The sequence below is a fragment of the Danio rerio genome, chromosome 3, assembly GCF_049306965.1.
Source record: "Danio rerio strain Tuebingen ecotype United States chromosome 3, GRCz12tu, whole genome shotgun sequence".
Taxonomy (NCBI): Eukaryota; Metazoa; Chordata; class Actinopteri; order Cypriniformes; family Danionidae; genus Danio; species Danio rerio.
Genome location: NC_133178.1, coordinates 3912021 through 3933300, shown reverse-complemented (window position 1 = coordinate 3933300; position 21280 = coordinate 3912021). Strand labels below are relative to the sequence as shown.

Sequence of the window (21280 nt, the reverse complement as noted above, 5' to 3'; positions counted from 1 at the left end):
GGTTTTATTACTTCTTTGGTTTGGTGCGTTAATCTTATCGTTACTGTTATTCAAAAGAAGGTAATGATTCGCACTCAATTGCTTCGTACTGTTTTTATTTTTTTATTATTTTTACTTTTTTATTTAATTTTTTTTGTAAGAAAGTACAAATAAAAACAGTATGAAGCAATTGAGTGTGAAGCATTACCTTCTTTTGAAGAAAAAGTTATAAACATGGTAAAATTGCAATTTTTGGTCCCACTTTTTATTAAGTGTCTTTAACTAATATGTACTTACACAGAAATTAATAATTCGCTACATGTATTTGTGTAAATACATGTTACTCTGTGCTGATGCTTGATTAAATAACCGTATGTAATTACATCTGTAATTTAACTTCTGTAATTACCCATTCCACCAAACCTGTTCCTAACCTTACCCCTATGAACACAGTGAGTACATTGTATTTATTTTTTTGATGCAAGTACATAGTAGTTAAGGTCACATAACAGGGTTCATTGCTAAAGGTTTTTTTCTACTGGTCCGATCGGGCCAGTGGTTCAGATTTTTACTTGCCCTGCTAAAATTTTTACTAGCCCCACCAAAAAAAAAGGAAAAAAAGAGAAGTCAGTAGCTATTTTTACCCACATATTTTAAATAATTTGTCGAAAATAATGTCTGTAAATCTAGAGTTTAATTACTTTAAGTTTTGCTCATTACACATTTATTAACATTTTATAGTGTTATGCTAACAGAAAAAGCAGTTTGGGAAATGTGCAGGTATTTTATTGCAGTTCGAAATTATCTAACAAAAGCTTGTCAAAACTTGTCAAACTGATGGCAAATTGTGCAAAACATCACTTACGTGTTGTTCCCACGTAAATGTCTGCTTCCAAGACATTAGATACAGACATTTTCTTTTAGCTTTATAATTTGATGTTGCCGTCATGTTGCTGTTTCTTCGCTATACTGGTTGTTACCAGGTTATGGAAAAAAATAGCATGCTCAACATCAAATCAGATAAGGGGAACCGAAAAGCAAGATAGTGTTTACGATGTTACAGAGAAGGTAGCATTTAAAGACTTAAATGCACAAACTTAAAATGCAAGCAATTGACAAATAGTCGCAGACAAAATAATCTTCAGTGACCCCCAATCGGGCCAGTAATGATCCTGTCTACTGTCCCAAGCGTCTCTTATGCTGGCCATGGGCCATCGGGCAGTCCTTATTGTTGAGCCCTGCATAATATAAAGTGGGACCTATGTTTCTTAGTAACTGCATTTTTGAAAGTAATCATTATTATTATTATCATACATGTTATTACTTTTCAGTAATATAAAAAATGTAATGATTCTGTGGTTTTATTGATAATAGTAGCCCGTGTTTTGTTTGTATATTCTTTTAATGCTAAAAATAAATAAAAAGCATCTGCTAAATGACAGTGTAAATCTTAAAAGCAAAATCAGAAATGGCAATTTGAATGGTCAAAATTGCAATCAGATTACATCTAGTAAATATTAGCATGTATGATATTGATTCTGTATGAAAATGCATGCAGTACTTTTGTATTTGAATGTTTGTTTCATGTGTCACTAGTCATCAGGCTGGCTTTTGTTTTTTTTGTTGTCCACCTGTTATTCACATGTGTTTTCGGTGCTAGCACTTTCACAAGTGGTCACCAGATTACCATGTCCACCTGTGAATGCTGTCTGAGTGAGCTGACCAGCAGTGGCAAATGGGCCAGGTCAATTGCACAAATAGTGAATTATAAGATCAACCCAAGCAGGGCTCGAAATTGCGGCCATTTTGGTCGCATATGCGGCAAATTTTATCTATGCGACCTCAAAATATATTTGGGAGCATGCATTCACGCAGAATGCATCTCTCAGCTCTTTGTCTGCACATGAAATGCGAAACGCAGCGCTCAGGAATGGTTTCAAACAGTTGTCATGTCATCTTGCTGCAGTAAACAAATCCAAGTCCGTAATGCTTGCCCCGCCCTCGCGCTCTTCTTATTGGCCCACAGCTCTAGCACTGAAATATCAGCTGTCAATCACTCAGTCAATGCCTTCTGGCTTTTGATGACAGAGAGAGCTACTACAATGAAAAATTGTAAAGCGCTGAAGATGAGAATGAAGATAACACTGACAGATTTAGTTTTAGAAACCATGGCATCTAAAGTTACAAATAATGACACATCTTACTAGTGATCATGTGCCGAGTGTTAATCCACCATCTACACATTTAGAAGAATGGATAAAAGACTTCCAAAGGCTTCAAGTCCGCTATGAAAAGTCTGTGGGATGGAGTTTTCAAGTAACAGTTTGCCACATCTAGCACAAGAGCTTCTGTTTAATCCTTCATATAATCGCCAGATGCCGTCCGCCATGCAAGTGGCACCTATATGTCAAATTTAACACCATCGGAAACGGGCTTACACTGACTAAACTAATATCACTACTCCTAAAAAGTATTGCTATTAACATGACATATGCATATAATAAGGTACAGTATATATATCAAAAACATTAGTGCAATATCAGACAGCACCCGTGAGAACAGCACAGTTATATCGTTAACAGATTCATGTCAAGCAGTGCGTGCAGGGGCGGTGAACGGTCCGTGTATGCTTTGGTCACTCAGTTATGTTATAAAATTTTATTTTCTAATGATAGCGGGATTTCATTGAGACATGTTTTACTTACGCTTGTGTGTGTGTGTGTGTGTGTGTGTGTGTGTGTGTGTGTGTGTGTGTGTGTGTGTGTGTGTGTGTGTATATGTATGTGTGTGTGTGTCTTTTAAAAAAAAAAATTTATTTTTTTATTTTTTACTTGGTTTGATTACTGTGATTTCAAATGCAATAAATATGTTTGTATAAAACTTGTAGTAACGGTGCTTATAATTTGTGGGTGCGACTAAATTTTGGCTGATGCGCCTACATTTTCAAAGTTAGGAGCACCGGTGCTACTAAGCAATAAGGCTAATTTTTAAGCCCTGTTTATATATATATATATATATATATATATATATATATATATATATATATATATATATATATATATATATACACACACACACACTGTTGGTGGATGATTGTTGTAGGCAGTGTATTGTTGTTGAGTAACAGTTTTAGAAGTGTGATTTGGTGAAGATATGATTTATTATGGCTCTGCGGTCTTCTGATCAGTCTTTGTTTTTTTGCAGAATGGCTGAGAATGACGTTGAGAACGAGCTGCTGGATTATGAGGAGGATGAGGAGCCTCAGGGAGCCCCAGAAAGCGCCGCTCCAGTGGGCAAGAAGGAGGTGAAGGGCTCGTACGTCTCCATCCACAGCTCCGGCTTCAGAGACTTTCTGCTCAAGCCAGAGCTGCTGAGAGCCATCGTGGACTGCGGGTTCGAGCATCCCTCTGAAGGTCAGACACAATGAAGTTACAAACATCTCCCAAAAAAATAATCTTTGGGGAATTTTTTCCTCTTTGTGGATTAAATGGGGTTCATACAGGTGCTGGAAAACCTTGCCAAATGCTTGAGTTTTAATCTGTTGTTTAAGGTTTGATAAGGGCTTTGGTTCTGAATAAAATGCTTGAGAATGTGATTGTGTTGCTTTTTTAATCTGTTACTAAATGGGTTATAATTCACTTTAAAGTAATAGATTTTTGCCTTTCCATAAGATGAAAACTTGTATGTGCATATTAGGGGTGTAACGATATTAAAACCGAACCGAAATATCGCGATACACCAACCACGATACGTATCGCGAAACTCTCGTGGCGTACCGCGGTACTCTAACGTCCCCTGCTGCCCATTGTTGAGGTTGACGTCACTTGTCTCTAACTAATTGAACCAATTTAAACACATCTTTATTATCATATTTGATTAAATTGTTTTAGTAATGATGAGGATTTGTTCTAAATATTATATTCTAAAGTTAGTATTTTAGTGCATGTTATGTCATGTGACTTGAGTAAGCATCACACTCGTTACTACTGGACGCAGGATGGCTGCTTTACATAGTACTGAGATTGGAGATCCCCCAGACACATTTAAGTCATCTGTGTGGAAACATTTTGGTTTTCCAGTTGAGTACAGGAATATAGAATTCGTGTCGTAGACAAAGCCTTACTTGTAAGGAAAAACATTTAAAAAGTGTGGTAATTTCACAATGTGAGGGTGTAAGCAACAGAACTGCCAACAAAAGTGATTTAATGTACAAAAGTAAAACCAGAATAATGCCCAAATATACAAAAAAAGAGAAATGTATACACTAATAAAAATAATATAATAAAGTAACAAATTCAAACAAAAGTATCAAACAAAAATTAGTTAACCTCGAGCAAGGGGTGATAGTGAAGACAAACAAAAGAAATAAATATAATAAAACAATTCTAACTCATGAATAACCCCTCTTACCTCCCTAAAACTGATAAAAAGAAAAAAAAGGTCTTCAGCGCAGTGCGCCGCATTCTTCCCTACTGAATAAAATAAACAAAGATGACCTTCACCTCTTACCTGATGTCTTTAACAATACATTTTCTACGTGTTTGCAAAATAGAAATCGTATGACATTTACCCTATCCACCTTACACTAAGACTGAACTTGAGGAAATACAGCTATCTTGTCGGAGCTAAAAAATAATATACAAATCAATTGAAATAAAAATGTACAAACCTCACAAAATTTCTTAAAGTGGGCAAAAGTAATGCAAAATAATTTTAGCCAAACGAAAGTTAAGCAAAAACAACGAAAATCATAATCATGTCAGAAAAATACACGAAAAACGAGATCAAAGGAAAAAGCGCTCTCTCTCCCGCTCTTCCTGACATGCTTTATACATTCCCGCGCTGCGTCGCCAAATGTTGATAGATCGGTCTCCTGACCAATCAGCTGTCAAAAAGGCGGACCTACAGTACATAAATGACCGGCATAGAGAGAGAGAGAGAGAGAGAGAGAGATCGGGAGGCAAACATACAGCCGGCTACAACCCTAACATTAGTTTCAGACACAACCGCAATGTATTTTACTGGTGAATATGTCATGAAAAAAAAACTTTACAAACACATATGTATATTTTTCATTAATTTAAGCGGAAACCTATCTATATAAATGAAACCATATAATCAAAAATGAGCGTCTGTGTCAGCACAGAGATCCAGCCTCTCATCGGAGAATGTGGATATTATGGTGTTTTTGAAGAAGATCTTCACTAGTCTACACTGCAGTTATTTATTTAATTTTAGTTTACTTGGTTAAGATGGCTGCACTAAAGAGAATAGTTTTTCTGAGTAGTCTATATTGGAGGTATTTATTTAATTCTAGTTGTTTACTCGGGTATCCTGACTGTACTAAAAATGCGATGACAAAGTTAATAAAGAAAAAGGTAAGATGTTCTTGTTATTAAGTGAATTGTCCCTTAGCATTGCTGTTAGCATGACATCAACCCTAACCCCACAGCAAACAGAAACCGAACCGTACCGAATCGTGGCTCCAAAACCGTGAACCGAACCGTGCCTTTTGTGTATCGTTACACCCCCAGTGCATATTCCTGTTGCATGATCTGGCTGTCGGGATCTGATGTTACTTTTTATTTATTTTTTAGAAAAATAAGCAACCAAATTACATATTAACAGTAAATAACTCTTTATTAGTGGGCTTTGTTTTTCCCTATACATTGCTGCAGAATGCCATAACAAATAGCATCTGAAATATCGTGGAGTAGTATGTGTACTTGCCACACTTTTAAAGTGCTTGAAAAAGAAACAGAATGCATCTGAAAAGTGCTTTAAATTTTACTTGATGCGCAGGAACTGTGAATAAATGAGTTGTCTTTATAGTTGTTTGAATTAGTTGTTTGCGCCCTTCAGGTTAAGCTACATTGCTTTAATTTCATGTTTAAATGTGGTTTATTTTTGATTGCTAATATTTTTAATGTAAGTTGAGAATTAAAAGCACTATATGAGGTTGGTTGTCGCCAGGTATGTGTAGTTCTATTGTAACACATTCACATTATTTAATACAGAGGTTTACAAAATGGCTATTCCAGTTACTTGACCCCCCCCCCTATCCTCAGAGGTGGTTCTAAACAGAGTAAAAACAAGCATATAGACAACACAAAGTGCAACAGCCATAGTTTTTATTTTATTTTTTGTTTTTAAAGCCACTTCATTTGATTCAATATTTACCTTACCTGATAATAACGTATGGTAAATTAAGTCTATTTATTACCAAGCAATTTAATAATTATACTTTATTGCTTTTATTTTTAATACTTGTATTCTATGGTTCTTTTATTTTTGTTTATGTGAAGCATATTGAATTAACATTGTGTTTTGAAATGTGCCCTATATAGACTCATCTTGCCCTAATTCATCGTTTGTTCATGTTAGCAGGTGCATCCACCAATGGGCTGTTATTATAAAATATTACCCATTTTTATAAAGTGAAAAACAACCTTTTTTTTTCTCGTGTATTTGTTATTGCTCTTGTTATGTTTCTGTAAAAGTCTAGGGATTAGAATAGGAACAAACAAATAAGTGAAGAGGGGAGCGTTTTAAATCAACTGTCTCCAGACCCAGAATCACCAGATGACAACATGTTGTCTTGATACAGGCAATCGTTTTCGTTTCCTTTTTTTTCTCAGGCAAAAAGAAAATTAATGGAATCAATTTTAAAGAACATAATACAAAAAAATATGGGATTACTAAAATAACAAACAAAACAGTCTAGTAACTAAAACTAACTTGCCTAACAAAATAATAATTGCCCAAGAGAAAAATTACTTTAATTTCTCCCTGCATACCAACCAATAACAGAAGAGAGGGGTTTAACTCCAAAGGACCCCCCGCACCTTTCTCATACCTTTTACATAAATTGTTCACGTTATTAGTAAAGGTAGCGCACGAGGAAAAAAACGCAATACTACAACACTGCAACATCAAAACTAGATAGATGAACGTTGTGTGATGAAACACTCTTTAAAAAAGAAAAACTCAATTTTTATCTGATTAACTATAGGAATTATTGTCAGAGTACTTGATTAGGTAAATGATGGACATCTATGCCTCCAGTGAGAGATTAAGATGCCAGTTATGTTTATATTTCTCTGTGCATCGCCTATATACTATATAAATTTAGGTTTACTATGTTTATGTTTAAAGCTGTTAAAGTTATTAGTACCTAATAAAGTTATAACTATTAACTTTTTCTGGTTTTGATTGTGATGCTTTAATGTGCACCTTTTTTAAACCTGCATTGAAACTAATTATTGTGAGCAGCACTATGCTAATAAACCTGAACAAGTCTGAAGTGAACTTTGTGTTTGTGTTTTAGTGCAGCACGAGTGTATCCCGCAGGCCATCCTGGGCATGGATATCCTCTGTCAGGCTAAGTCTGGTATGGGGAAGACGGCTGTGTTCGTGCTCGCTACCCTGCAGCAAATCGAGCCAGTGGACGGACAGGTTGGTTTAGCATTGTTTGATGATATTAGGGCCGATCGAGTTGAGATTTAAATTACAGCAAGTCCTACTGTGGTTTAGGAGGTGTTTAAAGAGAATCAAGTTGTTAATGTCAAATTAAGCTTTTTTTTTTTTTTTTCCTCCTTTACCTGCCTATGGTGGCCATTAGTAAATATCAGTTGTTTGTGAATATGCAACATGCCTTTGTGAAATTTATTATTTTAAAATTTATGATTAATGTTTTATTATTATTATTATTTTTATTATTTTTTTATTATTATTATGATGATGTGAAGTGACCTTTTAGTTAATGCAGCATGGGAATGTGGTGATCTCATATCACACTAAATATGAAAATAAAAACTACAAAATAAAAGTGCTTAATCGTTTAGCATGCATGCTATGTGAAAATTAATTGACTTAATAGAGCATGTTTATTGTTAAATTGAATATAAATAAAATCCTAATCTGAAATGTTTTAAGTAGCTAATATCAGATTTCTACAAAAAAATTAATATTTTGAAATGTTGCATTGTAATTTGTCATTAGAGAACCATTACTTTATTTTGATGTATGCTTTTTTAATATTAAAGCTTTTAAATGTGGTCTTTAATACTTATTTACCATCAAGCTGCTCATCATAAAACTTCTTTTAGTAGTATGTAAAATTACCGTAAAACAAGATTTTTATCATTAAAAACATCACCAGGAAAGAAAATAAAAATTATATTGAAAAGAAAAATCATTAGACATTTTAATGTACTTTTTTTTGTGCATCTCAATTCTGTTTATATGTTTGTTTGTGTCGTAGCTTACTAAAAATATAAAGTTATGTACTATTTTGATGTGCAGCGGGGTTGAAGGCATTGAAAACGCCACCATTTTTCTGGGTAAACGGATTTCTAAAAGTGCTGTTGACTTAAAGAGCCCATATTATACATGAAATAGGGTCATATCCTGGTTGTAAGGGTCTCCAACAACAGTCTAATATGCATGCAAGGTCAAAAAACACTTTCATGGTCTTATAATCTGCATTTATTTTTAGCTAATTATCCCAGCGACTCCTGTATGAATCGTCCAGTGATTCATTTGTTCCCAAACCCCTCCTTAGCGTGGAGCTAATCTGCGCTGATTGGACCGATGACAGTCTGTCGCGATTGGTCGACTGCCTTCAGTCAGAGAGGGAAATGGCCAATAGCTAATCAGCAATTTAAACGTGGATTTTAGCTGCCACACTATGGCGAGTGGATAGTGCCACGGATAACCGAACGAAGGAGACAGTCGTGTACTCGCCATACCACACACACACACACAAAAACACACACACACACCTCCGGATGACAACGCTCCCGCTTCCGCCCGCACCCGCCAGGTTTTAGCCTGAAAACCCGCTCCGTTTTCTGCCCGCCGCGCCCGGTCCCCGGCCCGGAGCGGAGAACACAACCAAAAATCACCCAGTATACAGTCCAGACAGCCAAGCTGTCTGTTTAGGTTTAAACACACACACACACAGCACAAAGCTCGTTCGTTCGTTCGTTCGCTCTCTCTCTCTCTCTCTCTCTCTCATACGCGCGCGTGCGCACTAACACACACACAAGCACCACGCAGACGCTCTCTTTCTAATTCGCATAGCAATATCTGTGATATTGCTAGACAGCCCGCTCCCGTCCCAAATTAAACCCGTTACCGACCGCTCCCGCGATTTATTCGGAAATTTATTCCCGCGGCTGTCCCCGCGCCAGATTTCTGCGGCGCGGGAATAAATTTCCGAATAAATCGCGGGAGCAGAACTCTAGCACGGAGCTCCATAAACAAACAGCACGCGTCGCGTTTTTAACGTGACTTTGCACGCGATAAGATAAAATATCCAGTTAACCTGATACAGTACACGCGGTTACAAGTAACAAATCACAACTAAATACATTTGCAAGCTAGAGTAAACGAGGCAACAACTTTAACCGCATGTACTTACACTTGAGAAATGGAAGAAACCCATCCTGACGTCCATCAGTTACTCTTTACTGATCCTTCCTTTAACAAACTCAGATGAAGTATTCTTTGTAGCATGTAGCTTCCAGAAGTTTCCAACTGCTTGGTTATAATGCTGAGGTTTCATCTTTGGGTAGAGACTCAATATAATGTCCATCTGCAGTGTTACTTCAATCGACCGGCATGTTTATGTGCGTGTGTTTGTGGGTGTGCGTGTGTGTCTGGGTTTCTGCGTCAGAGGGCGGGGCTTCAGGTTTGAAATCTCCCGGGTTTGCGCGTGCACGTGAATAACTTGGTTTCGTTCGTACGTCATGGCGAAACACCTAATGAATCGATATCAAGGCGACTCGTTTGAAGCACTATGAGTCGACTCTTTTATAGATGAATCAACCGTTTTAAACACTGTATTCTTACAGATTTAAGCCTTAGCTGGATACTTCACTTCACTTAGAGCTGTGTTACACACTACATGGAGGGGAATTTTCAAAAACCCATAATATGGGCTCTTTAAAGTTTTCCCTGGATGTCGATCACAAAAGAAATCCATATGCCGTTTCTTAATGAAAAATTATGTAATAAAATGACAGTGAAAACACATGAAGAAAGGGAGGTGTAGTTTGGCAGTGAAAGCCCAGACAGCTGCTGAAATCTCTCAGTAGTTCTTCAGCAAGCCTATGCACTTCCTCCATTGTAAAAGAATATCAGCTGCTTCATCAACATCTACATTAGCAGGAGGATGAAGATGATTCCAGGGTAGACAGCCAAAGAGACTCTCGGATGGTTTCAGAGAAGGAAAATCAAGCTGTAGAATGGCCCAGCCAATCACCTGATCTGATTCCAATAGAGAATACAAAATAAAGCTCAGCTTTGATAGGCAAGACCCACAAAAATCAAAATCTTGATGGTTCTGTGCAAGTCTGTATAAAAACTCACACCTGAGCAATGTGTGTGACTTCATTCTCCATATGAGCGGCATCTTTAAGCTGACGTCAGCAAAAATAGCCTTTTATATACAGTATTAAATATAGTTCAGGAGTTTCTCGTTCTGTCATTTCATTGTTAATACACCACTCATTTTTCCGATTTAGTTTTATATTGTTTGTGTTTTGACCAAAATCTGGTTCATTTCCATGTCAACACGCCTTTGCAAATATTATTCCCAGGACAAAAACATAATACTTGTATTTCAATACTTCAATACTTGTATTCCCACCTGTGTATTAATGCCATGAAATAGAAAGTTGCTAATGTGGCAATAAACAAACAAGTGTGTGTGGTGCGGAGTGTAGTCTTGTAGATCTTGACCGTGTTTATTTGGTGTGCCCCAGGTGTCGGTGCTGGTCATGTGTCACACGCGAGAGCTGGCCTTTCAGATCAGCAAAGAGTACGAGCGCTTCTCCAAGTACATGCCCACGGTGAAGGTGGCCGTGTTTTTCGGCGGCATGTCCATCAAGAAGGACGAGGATGTGCTGAAGAAGAGCTGCCCTCACATCGTGGTCGGCACGCCGGGGCGAATCCTCGCTCTGGTGCGAAACAAAACCCTTAACCTGAAGAACGTCAAACACTTCGTCCTGGACGAGTGCGATAAGATGCTGGAGCAGCTGGGTGAGTGGACATTGTGTTAGGTTTACTCACTGATTCAATTGTTCATACGGAGTCGACTGTTAATGACTCACTGAATCAACTGCTTATCAATTAAATGATATTCGTGGTCTACGATGAAAGACTCTGATTTAATTGTACATAGTGTGTCCACAGTTAGTGACTCACTGATTCAGTTGTTCATTAAGAGGACATTTTAATGACTCACCATTTTAGATTGTTCGGAGTCCACAGTTAATGACTCATTGATTCAATATATGAAGAGTCTACTGATACTGACTCACTGATTCAGTTGTTCATTTAAAGTACATTTTAATGAGTCACCAATTCAGATGATGTTCAGAGTCCACAGTTAGTGACTCACTGATTCAATTTATGAGGGTCTACAGATACTGACTCACTGATTCAGTTGTTCATTTAGAGTACATTTAAATGACTCACCAATTCAGATGATGTTCAGAGTCCACAGTTAGTGACTCACTGATTCAATTTATGAGGGTCTACAGATACTGACTCACTGATTCAGTTGTTCGTTTAGAGTACATTTAAATGACTCGCCAATTTCGATGATGTTCAGAGTCCAAAATTGACTCATTGATTCAATTTATGAAGAGTCTACAAATACTGACATGCTGATTCAGTTGTTCATTTAAAGTATGTTTTAATGAGTACCAATTCAGATGATGTTCAGAGTCCACAGTTAATGGCTCACTGATTCAATTTATGAACAATCTACAGATGCTGACTCACTGATTCAGTTGTTTATTTAGAGTATATTTTAATGACTCACCGATTCAGATGTTCGGAGTCCAGTTAATGGTTCATTGATTCAATTTATGAAGGGTGTACAGATACTGACTCACTGATTCAGTTGTTCAATTAGAGTACATTTTTATGACTCGCCAATTCAGATGATGTTCAGAGTCCACAGTTAATGGCTCACTGATTCAATTTATGAACAATCTACAGATGCTGACTCACTGATTCAGTTGTTCTTTTAGAGTACATTTTAATGATTTCAATTCAGATGGTCAAAGTCCACAGTTAATGAATCATTGATTCAATTTATGAAGGGTGTGCAGATACTGACTCACTGATTCAGATGTTTAATTACAGTACTTTTTTTATGACTCACCAATTCAGATGATGTTCAGAGTCGACAGTCAGTGACTCATTGATTCAATTGTTCATTTAGAGTATATTTAAATAACTCACCAATTCAGATGTTCAGAGGCCACAGTTAATGACTCACTGATTCAGTTGTTCAATTAGAGTATATTTTTATGACTCACAATTCAGATGATGTTCAGAGTCCACAGTCAATGACTCAATGATTCAATTTATGAAGAATCTACAGAAACTGACTCCCTGATTAAGTTGTTCATGCGAAGTACAGTAAATTACTCCCTAATTCAGATGTTCATAGTCTACAGTTAACAACTCATCCAGTCACACTTGGTTTTGCCACTGCAATTAACATTTATTGGATCTAAAACTAGGTTGTAAAAATAGGTTGTATTCATTTGCTGCCTTACATTTTTAGCGTTTATTCAAACCAAACGTTCTTGCAAAATGAACACAGTAATTTCTACTTGTAAAACTTGAGTACCTTTTAAAAAATAATCAAGTTCTTTGATACTCTGAAGATTGAAAGCTTTTATAGTTTAGTGATTATTTCATTAGGGTGTCTGTACTTTTAACCGGTGCCTGATTTGTGTGCAGTGCTGAGTTTAATACTGTTTCTCTGTCAGACATGAGGCGTGATGTTCAGGACATCTTCAGGCTCACTCCTCATGAGAAGCAGTGCATGATGTTCAGCGCCACGCTCAGCAAGGAGATCCGGCCCGTCTGCCGCAAGTTCATGCAGGACGTGAGTAAAGCTTTCTGCTGTTCATTTATGTCGTGCAATATTTCTCAAACTATTATAACGGTCTTTTAATGATGTGCAAGATGAGAGCGCATTCGTAGAACTTTTAATATAGATGTGATATCGCAAGTAAGAGTGCCTTCAGGTTGTAAGCACATGTTTTTTTTTTAGGCTGCATTTACACTGCAGATCCTTATGGTCAATTCCGATTTTTGTGACTTGTTTTTTTTTTTTTCTTTTGCTGACCTGCTTGCATCTTTTAGATGAGACTCGTATCCGATCGTCTTCATTTACACAGCACACGACAAAAGTGCGCTGACTAACAGCTGATAATTATAGAGTGCTCTTTTTTTTCTATTCCTGTATGTAATCTGTTCACAGCGTTTGACAAGCTGTTTTATTATAGTTTATAACAGAAAGGTGCTCATTTGTCCATCTTCTTTTGATATATATATATATATATATATATATATATATATATATATATATATATATATATATATATATATATATATATATATATATATATATATATATATATATATATATATATATATATATATATATATATATGCTTTTTTAAACCTTTTTTAAACCTCTATCTATCTATCTATCTATCTCTCTATCTCTCTCTTCTCTCTCTCTCTCGACACAGTTGAAGTCAGATTTATTAGCACCTCTAAATTATTAGCCCCCGTTTATATTTTCCCCAATTTCTGTTTAACGGAGAGCAGATTTTTTTTTTCCCAACACATTTCTAATCATAATAGTTAATTATTCATCTCTAATAACAAATTTATTTTATCTGTCATGATGACAGTAAATAATATTTGTCTACATATTCTTCAAGACACTTCTATACAGCTTAAAGTGACATTTAAAGGCTTAACTAAGTTAACTAGGCAGGTTAGGGTAATTAGGCAAGTTATTGTATATCAATGGTTTGTTCTGTAGACTATCGGAAAAAAAAATAGCTTAAAGGGGCTTATAATTTTGACCTTAAAAGGGTGTTTAAAAAAACTGCTTTTATTCTAGCTGAAAACAAAAGACTTTCCCCAGAAGAAAAGGTATTAAAAGACATACTGTGGAAAATTTCCTGAATCTGTTAAACATCACTTGTGAAATATTTAAAGAAAAACATTCAAAGGGGGGGGGGCTAATAATTCTGACTTCAACTGTATACACACACACACTCATATACACACTACCTGACAAAAGTCTTGTTCCCAGTTGTAAGAGCAACAAACAACTTCTAGTTGATCTTTGGAAAGGTGGCAGACGGTGGATTTTTTTCCCATGAATCATCTGTTGAGCTGCATCCCAATCATCACCAATACAGCAGAAGACCTACTGGAACCCACATGGAGCCAAGATTCTCAAAGAAACCAGTCAAGTTTGGTGAAGAAAAAAAATCATGGTTTAGAGTTCTATGCAGTATGGGGGGCGTGCGAGAGATCTGCAACATCAACAGCCTGAGTAATCAAGACATTTATGCTGCCCATTACATTACAAACCACAGGAAAGGGCAAATTCTTCAGCTGGATAGCGCTCCTGCTCATAATTCAGCCTCCACATCAAAGCTCCTGATGCTCCAGGATTGGCCAGCCCAGTCACCAGATATGAACATTATTGAGCATGTCTGGGCTAAGATGGAGGCGTTGAAGATGAATCCAAAGAATCTTGCTGAACTCTGGGAGTCCTGCAAAAAGGCTATCTTCCCCATTCCAGATGACTTTATTAAGCAGTGATTTGAGTCATTGCAGTGATGTATAGATGCAGTCCTCCAAGATAACAAAAGTTGTATTTAGAGGCTTTTGCCTTTCAAACAAGCCATTTCTGATACCAAATGATCAACTGGAAGTCAAGTTATTCTTTGTTAACTTTGGTAGGTCACAAGACTTTTTTCAGGTAGCGTGTGTTAAGTATTCAAAAACAAACAAAGCATTGTAGTTTTTACTGCCTTAATGTCATACATATGGAGAAATTGGCGCATGCACAGACATGATGGTGGTGATTCACTGATTCAATTGCTGATCACGGTCTAGTTAACGGCTTGCTGATTCAATTGGTGTCCACAGTATGGTTGGTGACTCACTGATTCATTGGTGCACATAGTGTACCGCTAACGACTCTCTAATTCAGATTATTCATCAAAACCTTTCCCTTTATTTTCAGCCGATGGAGGTGTTTGTGGATGACGAGACGAAGCTGACTCTTCACGGTCTGCAGCAATACTACTGCAAGCTGAAGGACAACGAGAAGAACCGCAAGCTCTTCGACCTGCTCGACGTGCTGGAGTTCAACCAGGTGACTTTCATGCTCAGTCATTCAATGAACGAACTGCCAAATTGTGTAACACTAAGGTCGTAGGGTCTGTGGTGTCACCCACAGAGCGCATATGATGCTCAAAGTGGGTGGAGCCAGCTAATGACATCACTTCTGAATCAACAATAGGCAAAAAGAGGAATGTGGGTGGAGCCTGAGATGGCTGGCTGTATTTTCCTAATGGAACACTATTGCTTTGCATTTGCATTCTGGGCGCATGAGCTTGGCTTTATACTGTAGTAATGTGTTTCAATCAATGCATTAAGCACTTTCCTCCTGTAGATAAACCATCATAATGATAAATGTGGCTTAAGTAATTACTTTCAGTAAAGTCTGTTAGTATGCTGGGCTATTAAATAGAGACGGAACATCATGACAGCGTTTCTGGCTGTTTTATAGCCTACAGCTAATCAGTGTCCTCTGTTCTGGAGTGTAGTGTAATTTGAAGAAGTTATAAATAAGTTAGATACCTGATTTCAATCATGTGACCACTCCTTTATGCATAATTTTAGGCATTAATATAATTTGTGCTGTAATATGGACTATAAAAATATCATTCACTTTGTACATGGCGATTGACTCTTTTGCAGCCTCTAGTGGTCATGTGATGAACTGTAGTTTCAGTCTTTTGTGTCTTTGTCAGGAGAGGGGTTGCATGATTTTTTTTTTTTTTCTGGAGTGTAATAGTGTTGTCCTCCTGCAGGTGGTGATCTTCGTGAAGTCTGTCCAGCGCTGTGTGGCGCTTTCACAGTTACTGGTGGAGCAGAATTTCCCAGCCATCGCCATCCACAGAGGAATGGCCCAGGAGGAGCGGTGCGTGCAGACTTATACTGATTAACACTGCAAACCGTACAACACACTACTTTTTATATATATATATATATATATATATATATATATATATATATATATATATATATATATATATATATATATATATATATATATATATATATATATATACTTTCAGCTTGGAATATTCTTGCATTATTAATATTATTATTCAAATCCACTGCATATTATAGTTGTTAAAAGAGATTCACATTTTACAGTTTTTTTTTTTTTTTTTTTTGTCGGCAGATCTTAGTCTTAACATCTTACATTTCAAAAGCAAAATTGTAGGTCTTAAAGTATTAAATTCACAGAAATATTGTGTTGTAAATCTTAATGTCCATATAAAACTACTCAAAACGGTTGACACCCTTCCAATCACCAGCAATCCATCTCAAAGCTATCAAAAATCTATGGCTCTGTTTCACAGACATGGCTTAGACTAGCTAGGATTAGGCCATGGTTCAATTAGGACATTTAAGTAATTTTTATAAACATGCTTACAAAAGAACATTAGTTGTGTGCATCTTGAGACAAACAATGGCACTGGTATATTTAAAAATCAATCAGTGCTATTTTATTTGTTGAAGCAGCTCTGACTTATATTTTAGTTTAGGACTAGTCTTGTCTTTGAAAATAATTAGGGGGTCAAGCGCGAAGCGCTGAAACCCTATTGTTTTTGTTAAGATTTTTATTATTATTATTATTATTATTATTATTATTATTATTATTATTATTCTGCCGAAGTCACTATTGCCCAGACCAAACCGTAAGTCCGAGAGAGCTGAAACTTGGCCAGATGGTAGTACCCCGGTACACTACGTTCTGGCCAAAGATCAGCCAAATCAGACCATAGGTGGCGCTATGGCGCCAAAAAAACACTTTTTGGACATTTTTGGCCGCTATACGTTCACCGTTTGTCGTAGACTCAAAAACTTTACATTTTTTGAATCCCTGGGTTAACCTGAACAAAAGTGTATACCAGAAATTTTTGCTCTACGACGCACCGTTTTCCCGCTACATCGCGATTTGTCCGAAACCTACTTTTGCGAACTAGTCCTAGGTTTTACACTCAATCTAAACCAAACCAGCTTTCAAATGTTCTCTGGAAACTGAATATCAATAATTATCAAAAAAAAGTTGACATTTTTATTCTCACTCGAAACAGTACACAACAATGTTCGATGCTAATTGAAGCTAAATGCTAATTGGAGCTATAACTTTTGAACGAAATGAGATATCATCACCAAACTTGATACACACATGCATAAGCTCAATTTGAGGTGACACTGCAAAACCCGCAGACTTTGGCCACATGGTGGCGCTATAAAGCTAAAAAAACATAAAAATTACTCTAACCTTACAGCCATTAGTCCGATCAGCTTGAAATTTGGCATGCAGTGTCTTTGACCAAGTTGTCATAACATACTATAAGGACATTGGCATATCTCAAAAAAACATGGCCGCCATTGGCCAATTAAAATTGAGCAGCCATTTAACAAGGTTAACGATGAGTGATCAAAACGAAACTCGCTGGGCATGTTCGACTCACGGTCCTAGAGGTCTGTAAGAATTTTGAAAGAAATCGGCCACTAGGGGGCGATTTTACGTATTTTTAGTGTGTAATGGGTTGTGTATCACACAACCTTTTGCGCAACCACACAAAATACATATCATATGATAGACCTGCTTATACCGAACAGTTTGACACTCAAACCACTGCTGTCACTTACACCGTTCGTTAAATATTCATCAATATAGGAAAAACCTACTTTTGCGAACTAGTCCCTGGTTTTTCACTCAATCGCGACGAAACCAGTGTTGTTAGAATCTCTGGACTGTGTAGATCAATAATTATCAAAAAAAAGTTGAACTTTTCACTTTGGCTAGCTGTAACAGGCTAATTTACAAAAGAGGCTTGTCCACACGAACCTACATGCCTGTAAACCAATAAGGAAAGCTCAAAACAACACAGAAATTGGTGAGCACATGTGGCATATCAACGAGATGAAACCTGCTAAATTTTGTGAAGATCAAACCATAGGTGGCGCTATAATAGCAAAAATAGTCTTTAAATAATGCTAAATCGCTTAAAAATAAAGTAAATTTGCTTCATTTACATACTATTTCACAAAAAACGCTTAATCTACATATCATATGATAGGTCTGCTCATACTGAACAGTTTGACACTAAAACCACTGCTGTTACTCAAACTGTTCATTAAAAAACCATCAATATAAACACAACCTACTTTTGCGAACTAGTCCCTGGTTTTTAACTCAATCGCAATGAAACCAGTGTTGTATGAACCTCTGGACTGAGTAGATCAATAATTATCAAAAAAAGGTTGAACTTTCCATTTTAGATAGCTGTAACAGGCTCATTAACAAAAGGGGCGTGTCTACACGAACCTACATGCCTGTAAACCAATAAGGAATACCAAAAACATCACAGAAATTGGTGAGCAGATGTGGCATATCAATGTGAATAAACATGCAAAATCTTGTGGAGATTGGGCAATAGGTGGCGCTATAATAGTGGAAATGGTTCTAAAAACATGCTAAAATGGCTTAAATATGAAGTAAATGTGCTTCATTTACACACTTATCACTGAAATGATTTATAAGTTATTTTTTTTGTCCATCTTGGATGTTTAAAGGTCTCAAAAACACATAATTTCAATATTTTATCATTTTAGCCACTATAGCACAGACTTTTAACTGTCACCTACCATTTCTAACCACTAGATGTCACAACAAGACCACTTATTTATTGTTCAAAACATTTGTATACCTTTGTTGTTTTACATTGTTTGAGTTTAAAGTCAGGGAAATTGCATTTAGGATCATTCTGAATCACATTTTGACCTGATGTAAACACTGTTATGCATTAAACATCTAATTTGGTCCCAGTTAACCTCTTCATAATAATTCTAATAGGTAAACCTGGTTCTATAATTAAACACCTTGTTTTAAAACATGTGTAAAGAAAATCACAACTGTGGCTTCTAGATGGCAGTAACAGACCACTTGATGTTTATTTTACTGCTCTATAGCAAAGAATGTAATGTAATGTTATGTAATGCATTCTGAATCCCAAACTGACATGGCATGAACACAGTTAATCTATTTAAGATCAAATTTAGTTAAAGCTTTTCACACTTTTTACTCTGTAGATTTTTAATTATTTTAATAAAATACAAAATTTTCATTGAATATAGTTAGAACATGCTCAATTATAGAAGGGATGTTTATGCACACCTAAATGGCTGTAATCACATAAATAAATTACACTGTGGCCACTAGATGGCAGTAGGAGATCACTAATAGCTTATTCACTGCTCTTTTGTAATTTTTATTAAGAAGAGCTAAAATAGCCATAACTCATGAATTAATTAAAATATCTTCACCAAACTTGTTACACATATGCAAGAGGTCAGTCTAAGGTCATAGCATAAAACTCGTAGACATTGGCCACATGATGGCGCTATACATTGTAAAATCACTGTATCTGAGTAACCATTTATCTGATTAACTTAAAATTGACATGTCGTGTCTTTGTCTAAGGTGCCATGACTCGATCTACACATTATATCATAGGGCTGCTTATACTGGTCACTTTGACATAAAAGCGGTCACTCGAAATGTTCATTAAAAATTTATCAATATGTAAAAATCGAAGTTGCTTCTCTGGAGTGTTTAATCAAACATTTGTTAGCTCAATCTATAAACTTTAACGCTCTAATCGTATATTTCGTTGTCGAATAAACCACTTACAGGCGTCCTAACTGCTATATGACCTTACCCCGCTAAACCGCTTGACCCCCGTTAATTGCTGCTTGCAGCTATATTTATTATTATTATTAAAACTAATTATTATTATTATTATTATTATTATTATTATTACAGTTTTGAAATGGTTTGTATATAACTAGAGTTTGCTTGTTTTACACCTGGGGTCTGTTTTTCGTAGGTGGATTACTCAATTAGCTGGATTTAGATATTGATGATTTAACATGATCCAGGATCTTCTAGTTCATCAAAACTCATCTGAGTTGTTGTCATAGCAACAGTTCTTGTAGCTCAAAGCTGGTTGGGAGCAGGCTCATTTATATAAAAAGGATTAGATCGGGTCAGTTCAAGCAAAGATAATACTGAACGTATGTACCAAACGCTGATCTTTTCTCACAGTAGTTATATACACTTGGGAAAACGGTAATTTTTTAAAAAATTGTGTATATAAATTAATTTATAGTTATTCCTTTCGCCGATTTAAAAAAACAAAAACTTCAGTAGGCCTAGGCTACCATTATAAAGAAAGTCTTTTCTAAATGTAGAACTAAGTGCATTGATGGGCATTGAAATACATGATGAATACTCTTGACACATGAAAGTGTAAAGCCTGCAGCTCACAACAAATGTGGAAGGTAATTTGCGCATCATATTTAACAAACCGCTTGCTGCTAATTTTATGTAATTTTGCTCACATGGATAATTGAATATTAATTAGATGATGTCATTACGCTGCTGTGCCGTCAGCCAATAGTTGCATTGCTGATCATGATTTCGGGAATTGATGGATCTGTCCTTCACAACACAGGCAGCGATCTCCGATCAATTCATCCTGACATTTCAATCTGATTCGCGAACTTGTTTGAAGAACCAAATTAGCCAGATATCAAGATATCAAGATGAACAGATCCAGGATCTGCCAAAACATATTGGATAATTTAAGCGACGTAGGAAGAATGGACCCCTTATTTAATATGTGGCTAAGAATGACTTCTGGGATTTAAAAAAAAAATGTAATGCTCATGGGCATGTAAATTTTTCCTATGACCCAACCAGGCAATTAGAAAAAAAGACCTACTTAACTAGCCCTGTATAAGTCTAAAACTTCATTTATAATTGTCTTGAATTTGACTTGGTCAAACCTGCAAAAACCCTGATTGAAATGTTAGTTATGAAGTCGTTTTAATGATTAGATTTTATTTTCAGTTCTAATCTCCTTGTTAGATCAAAGTAGCTAATTTGCATAATCCAGCCTGGGAAATCTGGGGCGTTTTCTGAAAGTGGTTTAGAAAAGTGGGAATTAAAGTCAAAAATCTGACTTCAGTGAGCCGAGCTAAACGTCCACGCTTAAATTACTTCCATAACAGCAAGTTGAAGATCATTTGATCCAGCTAATCTGAGTTCAGTTTAAATCTAGATAACTGTACGTGTACATTACTGTCG

General features: G+C 36.3%; 1 protein-coding gene across 2 annotated transcripts in view; it reads left to right on the top strand.

The window, feature by feature from the left end:
* ddx39ab (DEAD (Asp-Glu-Ala-Asp) box polypeptide 39Ab) overlaps positions 1–21280 on the top strand; it is a 31232-nt gene that overhangs the window by 3807 nt on the left and 6145 nt on the right. For both annotated transcript variants that reach the window (XR_012398268.1, NM_212977.2), the window contains 6 exon segments: positions 3184–3392; positions 7307–7434; positions 10749–11025; positions 12774–12892; positions 15065–15196; positions 15918–16027. Coding sequence is in view for 1 of the 2 variants with exons in the window: in NM_212977.2 (NP_998142.1) it covers positions 3185–3392; positions 7307–7434; positions 10749–11025; positions 12774–12892; positions 15065–15196; positions 15918–16027 (974 nt within the window). In the remaining variant the exon portion in view is untranslated.